General features: G+C 43.7%; 1 protein-coding gene across 1 annotated transcript in view; it reads left to right on the forward strand.

Annotated features, from left to right (window-relative positions):
• LOC307016974 (NLR family CARD domain-containing protein 3-like) overlaps nucleotides 1-12,720 on the forward strand; it is a 76,003-nt gene that overhangs the window by 17,759 nt on the left and 45,524 nt on the right. Inside the window, exons 9-10 of the mRNA XM_079646377.1 lie at nucleotides 4,266-4,439; nucleotides 4,593-4,766. Coding sequence (XP_079502503.1) covers nucleotides 4,266-4,439; nucleotides 4,593-4,766 — 348 coding nt within the window. The remainder of the gene's footprint in view (nucleotides 1-4,265; nucleotides 4,440-4,592; nucleotides 4,767-12,720) is intronic.

The following is a 12,720-nucleotide window of genomic DNA, read 5'->3' on the forward strand; positions in this document are numbered from 1 at the left end:
CATGAGCAGAGTGTCCTCCACACATGAAGCTGCAGAGTGTCTGGAAGTGGACCTGAAGTGAGTTCAGCAGGTGAGAATCCTCCCAGACGAATCTGTTCCATCATCAGGATCACTCTGATCACATTGTGCTGTGTCACTGTTTACCTGGACAGGTCACATGACTCTTGATGCTGATTCTTAATATCTGTTTGAAGTAGTGTGTATAATGTCTCTCTTAAAGTCAAAGAGTTAAAGTAGAGTGATTTTAGAAAAGACTCAGTCAGGGTTTTCATAGATCACATCATCAGTAAAAAATGCAGGGCGTGTCTAAACCGGGTTTTAGACACGTCAACTCGGTTCACATAACTGAGGTGTTTTTATACTTAAAGGTAGGGTAGGTAATTTTGGAGAAACCAGCTCGAGTGCGCTAGAATTTGAAAAAACACACCGGGAACAAATCTGCCACTTCCTCACAGAGCCCTTCCTCCAACACACACGAACGTGCACATGACCAATGAGGGCACGAAATAAGATGTGCTCAGATGGAAGGCTGACAGGCAGGTAGGCCATCCAGTTACTTTAGCCGGCTCAGATGATTGGTCGTGCTTTTTAAAGTACCACAGCTTCCAGAGATGACATTTTTTTATGGATTTATTGTCAAAGCACTTCAGATATTCATTGCTATCTGGATGTTAAGAGCATTCCATGGAATATAGCAAGTGTATCTCAAGCCGGTTTCTCAAACTTACCTACCCCACATTTAACTCTTAACACTCTGAAGTTAAGTGCATGGATGAAGTGTGAAGGGCTAAGATACAGCCACCTTCAAACACTGACTCTGACCTGGTTTCACTGGAGAGCTTTTAGCACAGGTCAGCTCTCAATAGGTTTACATTCAGGTCTGCTGTTATCAGTATTTAAACATTCTGACATCAACAACATTACCAGCAGAAGTTAAGTGTACAGTATTCAGTAATCAGTGTTTGTATTTCTATCAGGATCAAACATTGGAAACCTGGACCTGGACCCAGCTGTGTGTCTAAGAGTGACTTCTCTATGGATCCTATTGAGTTGAAAGATGGACACCACTCTGATCCAAAGTAACACATTATCGAAATTGTTGTTATTAGTATTAAAAAATTAGAGATCAGCATTTTAACAGAATATCAGTGTACCTTTGCATTAATCAGAGTTTGTGATTCTATCAGGATCCAACATGAGGAAACTGGACCCAGCTGTGTTTCCATGAAGAGTGACTGGTCTATGGGCAAACCTATTGATTTTAAAGATGAAAAGCATTCTGAATTTTCATGGTAAGCATTTAAACTAGACGTTCTCCCTTGTTGTGATCAGTATCAAAACGTTAAAATAACCAAACAAATGTTGGCAGAACTTTAGTATACACTTTTATTGATCAGTGTTTGTGTTTCTATCAGGATCAAACATGAGCAACCTGGACCCAGCTGTGTGTCCATGAAGAGTGACTGGTCTATGGGCAAACCTATTTATTTTAGAGATGGAAAGCAAGCTGTTAGTCCAAGGTAAGAATTCAACTGGAAGTTATTTTTGTTTGCGATTCAAATCTTTTGAAGTATAACATTATTCTCAGCAGCGTTTTATCTCCATCATATTCATCAGTGTTTGTGGTTCTATCAGGAATCGTATGTCCTGTTTGAAGAAGGATCCACTAACAGCACATGTAACTCTGTATATGTTGAAAATCATTATCTTCACAGAGTTCCTCGACAGAGATCAGAGGTTCCCATTAATCAGTCTGTCCAGCTGGACTCCGTATTCATGGTGCGTAAAAGTATAAACACGACAACACTTGCTATCTACAGTACACACTAAATTCATTAACTAATAATATAGAAAACATCAACTGGTTGCCTTTTTGTTTACTTCCAAGCATATTTCCTGGTGCTCAAACATTTTCAACAATTTCCAAAAGAAGAATCACACTCAGTAGTGAAGCAGCATTGTGATCCAGAGTCCAGGCTGCAGTCTGCAGACAGTCAGGCTTTCTGTCTCACACATGATCTGATGTTGACTTCTACCAGTTCAACTCTACAACCTATTCTGTTCCAGCTGCTCCAGGAAAACATCGTCAGATTTGTGGAGGACGAGCTGAAGAAGATCCAGAGAGTCCTGAGTTCAGATTACCCAGAAGGCTTAGAGAGTCAGAGGGAGGATGAAGAGGTGTTGGACAGTGAGGATGAAAAGCAGAGGAGGAGCAGCAGAGAGGCATTTCTGAACATCTCTCTGCACTTCCTGAGGAGCATGAAGCAGGAGGAGCTGGCTGACCGGCTGCAGAGCAGTAAGAGGGTTTAACACATTAAACATGGAATTGGGAAAACATCCTCTCTTTAATTTAATCAATGATTTACTCTTTCCAGGAACCTTTGCTGCAGCGTGTCAGCGTGAACTCAAATCCACCCTGAAGGAGAGGTTCCAGTGTGTGTTTGAGGGCATTGCTAAAGCAGGAAACCCAACCCTTCTGAACCAGATCTACACAGAGCTCTACATCACAGAGGGGGGGTCTGCAGAGGTCAATGCTGAACATGAGGTCAGACAGATTGAAACAGCATCCAGGAAACCACACAGACCAGAAACAACCATCAGACAAGAAGACCTCTTTAAAGCCTCACCTGGAAGAGATGCACCAATCAGAGCAGTGCTGACAAAGGGCGTGGCTGGCATTGGGAAAACAGTCTTAACACAGAAGTTCACTCTGGACTGGGCTGAAGGCAAAGCCAACCAGGACATCCAGTTCATATTTCCATTCACCTTCAGAGAGCTGAATGTGGTGAGAGAGAACAAGTACAGCTTGGTGGAACTTGTTCATCACTTCTTCTCTCAAACCAGAGACGCAGGAATCTGCAGGTTTGATCAGTTCCAGGTTGTGTTCATCTTTGACGGTCTGGATGAGAGTCGACTTCCTCTGGACTTCCTCAACACTGAGATCCTGACTGATGTCACAGAGTCCACCTCAGTGGATGTGCTGCTGACAAACCTCATCAGGGGGAAGCTGCTTCCCTCTGCTCGCCTCTGGATAACCACACGACCTGCAGCAGCCAATCAGATCCCTCCTGAGTGTGTGGACATGGTGACAGACGTCCGAGGGTTCACTGACCCACAGAAGGACGAGTACTTCAGGAAGAGGTTCAGAGATCAGGAGCAGGCCGGCACCATCATCTCCCACATCAAGACCTCACGAAGCCTCCACATCATGTGCCACATCCCAGTCTTCTGCTGGATCTCTGCTTCAGTTCTGGAGGAGGTGTTGAAAACCAGAGAGGGAGGAGAGCTGCCCAAGACCCTGACTGAGATGTACATCCACTTCCTGGTGGTTCAGTCCAAAGTGAAGAACATCAAGTATGATGGAGGAGCTGAGACAGATCCACACTGGAGTCCAGAGAGCAGGAAGATGATGGAGGCTCTGGGGAAACTGGCTTTTGAGCAGCTGCAGAAAGGCAACCTGATCTTCTATGAGTCCGACCTGACAGAGTGTGGCATCGATATCAGAGCAGCCTCAGTGTACTCAGGAGTGTTCACACAGGTCTTTAGAGAGGAGAGAGGACTGTACCAGAGGGACAAGGTGTTCTGCTTCGTCCATCTGAGCGTTCAGGAGTTTCTGGCTGCTCTTCATGTCCATCTGACCTTCATCACCTCTGGAGTCAACCTGCTGGCAGAAGAACCAACAACCTCCAGGCTGCCTAAAGTCTTCAGACCCAAACCTAAACTAACACATCTATACCAGAGTGCTGTGGACCAGGCCTTACAGAGTCCAAACGGACACCTGGACTTGTTCCTCCGCTTCTTCCTGGGTCTTTCACTGCAGACCAATCAGAAACTCCTACGAGGTTTGCTGACACCACAGACAGGAAGTGTGTCCAACCGGGAAACAGTTGAATATATCAAGAAAAAGATTGAAGAGACGCCCTCTGCAGAGAGAAGCATCAACCTGTTCCACTGTCTGAATGAACTGAATGATCGTTCTCTAGTGGAGCAGATCCAACAGTCCCTGAGTTCAGGAAGTCTCTCCAGAGTTAATCTGTCTCCTGCTCAGTGTTCAGCTCTGGTCTTCATCTTACTGTCATCAGGAGAAGATCTGGACGTGTTTGACCTGAAGAGATACTCTGCTTCAGAGGAGGCTCTTCTGAGGCTGCTGCCAGTGGTCAAAGCCTCCAGGAAAGCTCTGTAAGTGGAGATAAAACTACTTTAACTAGGAACAGGTTGAGACATGATAATATAACTCTTTGTGTTCACTGCTGATCTTTCCCCAGACTGAGTGGCTGCTACCTCTCAGAGAGAAGCTGTGCAGCTCTGTCCTCAGTCCTCAGCTCCCAGTCCTCTAGTCTGAGAGAGCTGGACCTGAGTAACAACGACCTGAAGGATTCAGGAGTGAAGCTGCTGTCTGCTGGACTGGAGAGTCCACACTGTGAACTGGAGACTCTCAGGTCAGAGTTCAGCTTTTTATTTTCAAGCAATTTAACTTTTGATTATTTGTATACAGCTTTGGTTCATGCTAATGATGATGGTCAACCCGCTTATGATTTTCCCGCTGACGTGACTTTGAAGAACACTGAGTTTACTGTATTCCCTGGTTCCAGTCTTTCAGGCTGTATGGTCACAGAGGAAGGCTGTGTTTATCTGGCTTCAGCTCTGAGCTCCAACCCCTCCCATCTGAGAGAGCTGGACCTGAGCTACAATCATCCAGGAGACTCAGGAGAGAAGCTGCTGTCTGCTGGACTGGAGGGTCCTCTCTGGAGACTGGAGACTCTCAGGTATGGACACACTGACTGCAGGTTCCTCATATCTTTGAGGGAGTTAGCCTGATTTAGGAAATAAATGGATCCCTTCAAGTTTTATCACATGGAAACAGTCATTCAGGGTTAGGAGATCCGACTCTGACCAGGTTCGGGGGGAGCGGCCGCTGCTGAGGGGGGTTGTGTACCCAACGGTGGCAGTGACAATCAAGCCACAATTCAAAAGAAAAGGGTAGATTTATTTGGGATGGTCTGCACATGGTGCAACAGGGGGTGCTGTTGTTATCCAGAGAGGAGGGTCTTGCCCACCTTGCCAGCCGAACAGCCAACTTAAGAATACAGTTTTTACAAAGATATCTCACCGGCCCGGCTGATTTGGTGTGGAGGGATGTGAGCACAGCTGCATTCTCAGACGCGTGAGTAACGGGGGCTGGATGCTGCTCTGTTTTCAACTGATTTCAAAATGTTTATTTTAAGCGGGCTTCCTCCTTTTTATACACAGAGCTGACAAGAAAACACTTTACATGAACATTGTAAAAAGCAAACATTATAATGCACTGAAGGACAGGGGGAGGATTTTATATAAACCTCCCCTCTTAAAACGTACTGCCGACCTCCAGTGGAGAAACTGTCCATTTTGTGATTTACTGTGATGAATGTTTTCCATCTTTGTTCAGAATGCAAGAGACTCACGGGTTTCTTTTCTCTTTGAACACATATTTAGTCTCTTTTACTGAGAGAGTTTTTTATCATGGGGCTGCCTAAATACAAACTAAATGGAAAAGGACTGTATTGGACTATGGTAATCTGGTCTATATGAATGCACCTGCCCATTACCTGATCAAGTTAGATGCCGCCTATCACAGTGCACTGAGATTTGTGACAAACTGTAAAGCATTAACCCATCACTGTACCCTGTATGCAAGGGCTGGTTTGCTTTCATTAACTGTACAGAGGCTCAATCACTGGTACATTTGTATATATAAAGCCTTGTTAGGGAAACTTCCATCGTACATCGGCTCCCTGATCTCACGACGAATTGTAAGTGGCTACTGCCTGAGATCGAATGCTGTGGTTTTATTAAATGTGCCAACTGCTAGGACTGTCTTAGGGAAGACAGCTTTTAGATGTGCAACTCCGCTAACTTGGAACAGTCTGCAAAAGGAATGGAAGCTGAGCAATCTGGTTCCACTAAATGTTTTTAAAGCACAGATAGATGCTATCCAATCGGAAACTGTTGGAACCTGTAAATGTTACTAGCTATGTAAACGGTAGTCGCTGTAAATATGCTGTATGATGTCCTTTTTGTTTTTCTGTTATGTTCATATGTATTCATGTGGAACCTACTTGCAGCAGGTCACCCTTGAACAAGAGATCAATGATCTCAATGGGATTCACCTGAATAAATAAAGGTTTGAAATGAAATGAAATGAAAAGTGGCAGCTCCTAAACTTCCTCTCAGGTGAGGCCAACATGACCGTCTGCCTTAGCAGGAAAAAGAAAGGAGAACAGAGAAGGAGGCCAAGGCCATCTGGCTGGAGTTTAATTTAATAAACAGACACTGTTAATCAACTTTAATTGAAGTAGATGTATATTTGTTAAATATGTAAACGTGTTTTTGCAAAAGTCAAAACTAAAGGTCTTCTTCTACAGACTGAGCTCTGCTTCAGGCTGAACAGCAGCTAGGACTCCTGTTGGATAGAAAATCATCCTGACTGTGTTTCTCCCTCCAGGCTGGACCATGGTGGAGAGCAGATGTTGAAACCAGGTCTGAGGAAGTGTAAGTGTGGATCAGTCAGCTTCTCTCTAGAGACACAGATGATGGAGGTGGTATTTATTCATTAGAACATGACTGATCTTGAAGCTTTATAGAAAGGACCACTAACAGAGAGTAAAGCCTTCAGGTGAGTCTGATGATAAACTGCTGTCTGTGTCTCTCATCAGATTCCTGTGAACTCACCCTGGACTCAAACACAGTGAGCAGAGAACTCAAACTGTCTGAGAACAACAGGACAGTGAGATGGATGAAAAAGGAGCAGCCATATCCTGATCATCCAGAGAGGTTTGAGTCCTGGCCTCAGCTGATGTGTAGAGAAGCTCTGACTGGTCTCTGTTACTGGGAGGTCGAGCGGAGAGGAGGGGTTCATATATCAGTGACTTACAGAGGAATCAGGAGGAGAGGAGGAGAGAGTAAGGACTGTAGGTTTGGAGGGAATGATCAGTCCTGGAGTCTGATCTGCTCTCGTGGAGGTTACTCTGTCTGTCACAATAACAAAACAAAACACATCTCCTCCTCCTCCTCGTCCTCCTCCTCGTCCTCTGGTAGAGTAGCAGTGTATCTGGATCACCATGCTGGCTCTCTCTCCTTCTACAGAGTCTGCTCTGACAGACTGATCCACCTCCACACCTTCAGAACCACATTCACTGAACCTCTCTACGCTGGGTTTAGGCTCTGGTTTGATGACTCCTCAGCGTCTCTGTGTCCTCTGTAGGAGGAGACCACTTCCTGTCCTGAGGTGTAAACGTTGGTGTTTTAAATCGAGGCTTCACTATAGTTAACATTTGGCTCAGTGTTTGTGCCTTTTTAGTCAAGAGCGTTATTTTATTCCTCAAAATGGTGAAGGTGTGTGAAGTATAAATAACAAAGTTTGCTTCGAGCAACATGTAGCTCCTAATGTATTTGCCGATTGTAACTGAATTTAATAAAGGTTTGCAGAAAAGATTGCATTAATATGAGAAATGTGATCTTTGTATTCTTGAACTTCATGGAGTTAACTGTTTGATATAAGAATGCAGACTATTGGCCCAACAGTGCCTCACACGGGGAACCAACCTGATTTGGTTACAGCAGCTAAAAAAGGCCTTCAAATGGCTCTCAGACGTAAATACCCAAATAGCTAATATTTACATTGCTCAATGTGAATTAACTTCCATGAAATCATGTCATGGGGGATAACCCTTTGAGAAAGGAACATGTTTGATAATAATTATAAATAATAATCAATAATAATACATATTTAATAATTTGATAAATAATGAAATCATTCCCTCCAACCCACAGTTATCATTTGAAGAGCAAGTAAAGGCTGAAATATATAGCATCTCATTTCTCAAAAATACTACGTGAGCTGATCCCCGCTGGAGGAGCTTAACGCTATAAACAAACTGCATGGCTTTTCCTTTATTTTGTGTTTTTACCACCAAACTCATTTCTATGCTTGATGCGCACCGAGACTTTTTCACTTCAGTCCTGAATCAAGACCTCGTTGAGAATCCCTAAAAACAAAATAGATGATATGCCTGAGTTTTGCAGTTTATTTTTGTATCCATTAAAAAAATGATCCTGAACTTCCAGCCAGGTGCAGCGTCTCTAAACATGGATAAAGAGAGGGGTGCAAAGTGAGGGTCCCCTGGGTGGGCTTCTTTGTGACCAAAACAATGATAGCATTTGTAAAATAATTGGGTATATAAGATTGATCCATATCATGTGAGGAATCTAATCCTGGACATTTATATCTGGTCATTGATGCAAACATCAGGTTCTAACTGCGTGTGGTGTGACAGCCAGTCGAGGTTACGTCTGCATCAAGAAGCAGTAATTATTCATATCAGCTGCAAGGGACATCTCTGAAGAGGCCAGAAAACACCAATGAGTTCAGGTCTGACTCACGAGATGTGATACCACTTAGTTTGATGGAAATACAGATATGATGAGGGGAGCCTGGAGACTGAGGAGTCACACACATTATTTGAGGAGGGTTCTGATATGTTGTGCAGACATGTATGGTCCTGAGCAGTGGCGGTTGTACGGGGTGGCACGGGGTGGCAGCTGCCACCTCAGAAAAATGCCTTGCCACCCCAGTTGCCACCCCATTTGGCAGCTTTGTTTTGAAAGAAAAGTTGTGGCTCATCGGACATTTATGAGAGAAACTCTCTAATGTCCGAGTGCAAGTGAATGCAGCACAAGACGCGAGCCTTGTAACCCCTCCCCCCCCCCCCCCCCCCCTGGCGCGAGCTTGGAAATATGATTGGCGGCGATTTCATTTGAACGGGAGGACAGCGCAAAACGAGAAGCATTTCGGATACAAGTAGACAGAAGCAGTTGTGTAGTGGGCGTTGGACGCGGAGGTACGCCGTACCCCCACTTATTTGAAGCATGATTTCTTTTTTTAATAGTCTAATAAATATAAAATCATTGCCAGTGTTATCAGTTGCAAGTGTGTGTTTGTTGTATTAATGACGAAAACATAATAGGCAGATTTCACAGTAATTATAATAAAAACGTAGAGCATTTATGCAACTTGATTTGAAGCGTGTGTGTGTGTGAGGGGCAGAACCGTGTGTGGTGTGGTGACCAGGTCTCCCGCACTGTTCGGGACTGCACACACAGCATTTTTATTATTGGTCCCGCGTCCCACACATTGAGACTATTTCCCGCATTTGAGTGATATCGCGCAGAAAGGCCAAATCGGTTCGCTGACAGCATCATGTAAGTTGCGCTGACAGGCGGCACAGAGGTCCCCCAAGCCCCCCGGTCCCCCAAGCCCCCCGCCCCCCCGTTGACAGTTCATGAGCGCGAGTGTCTCCCGTCCACCCACCACCCCGTCCACCCAGTAAAAAAATCCCCACTACACCACTGGACAGAAGGAATGAGGTATTTGCGGTAAGGGTATGACTGGGGTAGGCTACAGCCATACCAATAAATGAATTATCCCCACCATGAAAAATGATGTTAAAGTAAGCAAAAAAAAGTCTGCCAACTCGCAGAGTAAATTGCACAGACAGCAGTTAGTCAGATTGATTTCAGTAGCTGCTTGTCTGGAAATACCGAAGACTAGAAACTGTTTTGAAAACTTTTGTCACGTAGTGATCGTCTTCTCAATAGAACATCTTTGATAATGTCTTCTGGCCAATCAGAATCACGATAACGGCGTGGTGTTGTTGCAGGAAGTCCCGACGGAGAATACTTTTGCTGTAGTACATCTCTATATACATCGGTACAACTATAAGACCCCACGGTTTGATGATTGATAGGTGTGTGGGCTGTCTTTCATTTTCACACACAGAACAATGGGGGCTATCCACCCTTATCCACAATGTAAAGTAATTCACACAGCCTCTCCCCTCTCCTCTCTGTGAGGAGCAGCAGGTTCAGCTTTCAGAACAAAGTAACAAAAAACTAAAATGGCATTCATTTTTTTTTTAAATACCTCGTGTAGTAATATATATTTATTTATTTTTCTTCTCAAGAGAGCACCAGAATGTGTATTTGATGTTAGTATTTCAAAAAATGTCCTGGGTGAGAATCCCCCCAGACCCCCTTGCAGGGGTTTGGTTTTCAACTCTTTGACCTGTGGGGAAATTGCAGGATTGGCTCCAGGTCGCCCTTTTTATTTACTACAAGACAAATCTGCCTTTTTATTTCATACAGTTCAATTTGGATTGAGACAGGGAAATAATCTAAACCTCACGCGTGGCGTTTCACTGTCAAGGGGAGCTTGTATGTAATTACATTGCAAATACTGACTTGAGCCCCACCACTGTATGGGTTAGCCCTACCATAGATTACCCAACACAAACACTCTGGCGCCGCAACTGTTTGCGGTCTACTATGACAGAGAAGAGCCTGTCAAGTTTGGCTGTACTCAGCATTGAATCAAAACGCACCATAGCTTTAAATCTTAATAAGTTTGTGTGGCATTTTGCTGATCAAGATGGTAATCGCCACATTCAGCTGTTATAGGCATGCCAACTTGATGCTCTGCTCACGGATGAGTCGATGAGAATAATAAACTGTTTAAGAAGATGACCTTTCATGTGTAAATACATGTTTCTTCTTTGTGGGGGTCTGCCCCCAAAAAACAGTTTCAAGTCCTGAGAAAGTCAAATAAGACGGTGTGTAAAACTTCACTGCCCAGCCAAAAAAAGTAACTACTTTGATTTAACTAGGCCAGTATGGGCTTTCCACTGGATAATAACTTCAGCGATGTATATGTTTTAGCTGAATACACGTTTTTTAACCCTAACTGATGCAGTTAGTCATTTCTTTAATGTTTGTTCTTTCTGATGTAAAGTCAAGGTTGTAACTGTTTGCAATGAAGTTGTGGGGCGCTGAACTGTTCCTTTGATTCTTTTGAATTATGATAGTAATTACTAGTCTTTCAAATTTGAAGGAGGGTGAGCAAGCATCTTGAGGAATGTTCATCATTAATCCTCCAAAAAATATAGTTTATTTAATAATAACACTGAATATGTGAATCATAACAGTGATTGACAGCTGATAGGAATAATATGATTGTTAATATTATCATATTCATACAGACACACATCGAAGAGACAGTTAATTAATGTATTTATTGCAGCAGTCTGCATTAAATGACGTGTGCCACCTTAATATATTTCTATTTAAGGCTTTACTGATGTGCCACAATAATGTCACCTAATGTTATTGAGTTAAAATATCAATATTGTGGCTTTCCAAGTTAACATTGATTGATATGACTGCGATTAAATCAGCATATACTTCTGCCAGGGGATGCCACCCCTGAAATTCTCCTGCCACCCTCTTGCCACCCCATGAATATTTGTCTAGATCCGCCCCTGGTCCTGAGAGGATGTGTCTCTGTGTTCTCTGTAGGAGGAGGTCACTTCCTGTCCCGTGGTGTAAATGTTGGTGGTGGACGAGGCTTCACTGATTGTGCCTTTAGTGTCACAGCTGGTTTCATTCATAACAAAGAGGATGGGTTATAATACTTTCTGTCGTAATTGTCATTGGGTTTAATGAAGGTCTAAAGACAAAAAACACATTGTCAATGATCACACAAATAGGAGACTGATAAAGGATTCCATGTTTGTTAAAAAGGTCCAGCCAAATATGATTTCTTTTAAATTTACACAATAACTATCACCTTCATGTCAACATTGTTTTAGCTAGTGTAGGAGTGGATTCTTACATTTTGTTTTGACCAAAGATTATGCTCCAACTAATAATGCACAAAAATGTACCCAAAAGTACTTTGCCTCACACGGGCACCACATGGATGCGGCTAAAAATGCATAACAATGAGAGAACTATTAAATTAAAACTATCATCCAAAATATTTAGTTAGCCCTATATTTAAAAATGTGAATATACCTCCAGGGACTTTACAATCTGTGCAGCAAACAGCACCCTCTGTACTAGGGGTTTCACCAACTAATCGACTAGTCGACTACCTTTACCACTAGTCGGCGCTGTAGGCCCTAGTCGTGAAAAAAATGGAGGTAAACGAGGTGCTGCAAAACACGTCCGACATTCTTATGTATGGCAGTACTTCAACGAAGATGTAACCAACTCCACAGTGAAGTGTCAGTTGTGTACAGCTGTACTGAAGTACAATACAAATGCAGATCTGCTATGCGCAACCATCTGAAGATGAGACACCCGCTGCCGACAGCTAGCACTAGCAGTAATGCTAGCACCAGTGAGCAACGGACCGGCGTCAGCACTGAACAGGCAAACGAACAGCAAGAAAACACGGGTCAACAGTGATGCGGATGATGAGCTACGGGATTACTGCCAGCGGACACCGCATATCCCCACAATGGATAATCCACTGGAGTGGTGGGCAGAAAACGTGCACCGCTTCCCCCGCTTTCGAGGAGCTACCTGGCTATTCCAGCCACAAGCACCCCGAGTGAGAGGGGTTTTTCCCTGGCAGGCAACACTGTCACCCGAAAGCGGTCAAGCCTCCTTCCCTCACATGTCGATGTGTTGATGTTCAAACCAAACCAAAAATATGGAAAGGTGGACGTTATCGTGGAGGACAGCGAATAAAGTGTTGCGTACTGGATTTACGTGGCATTTATGTAAACAAGAGTTTTTTGCTGTCGATTTTGGTGAGTCCAGTGTTTGTTATTTACTCAGCCATGTAACACAAATTAAAATGCAGTGTTTAAAGTTACTGTATGAGTTCCAATAGAAAATACAGTT

Source organism: Notothenia rossii (assembly GCF_949606895.1).
Source record: "Notothenia rossii genome assembly, chromosome: 8".
Classification (NCBI taxonomy): domain Eukaryota; kingdom Metazoa; phylum Chordata; class Actinopteri; order Perciformes; family Nototheniidae; genus Notothenia; species Notothenia rossii.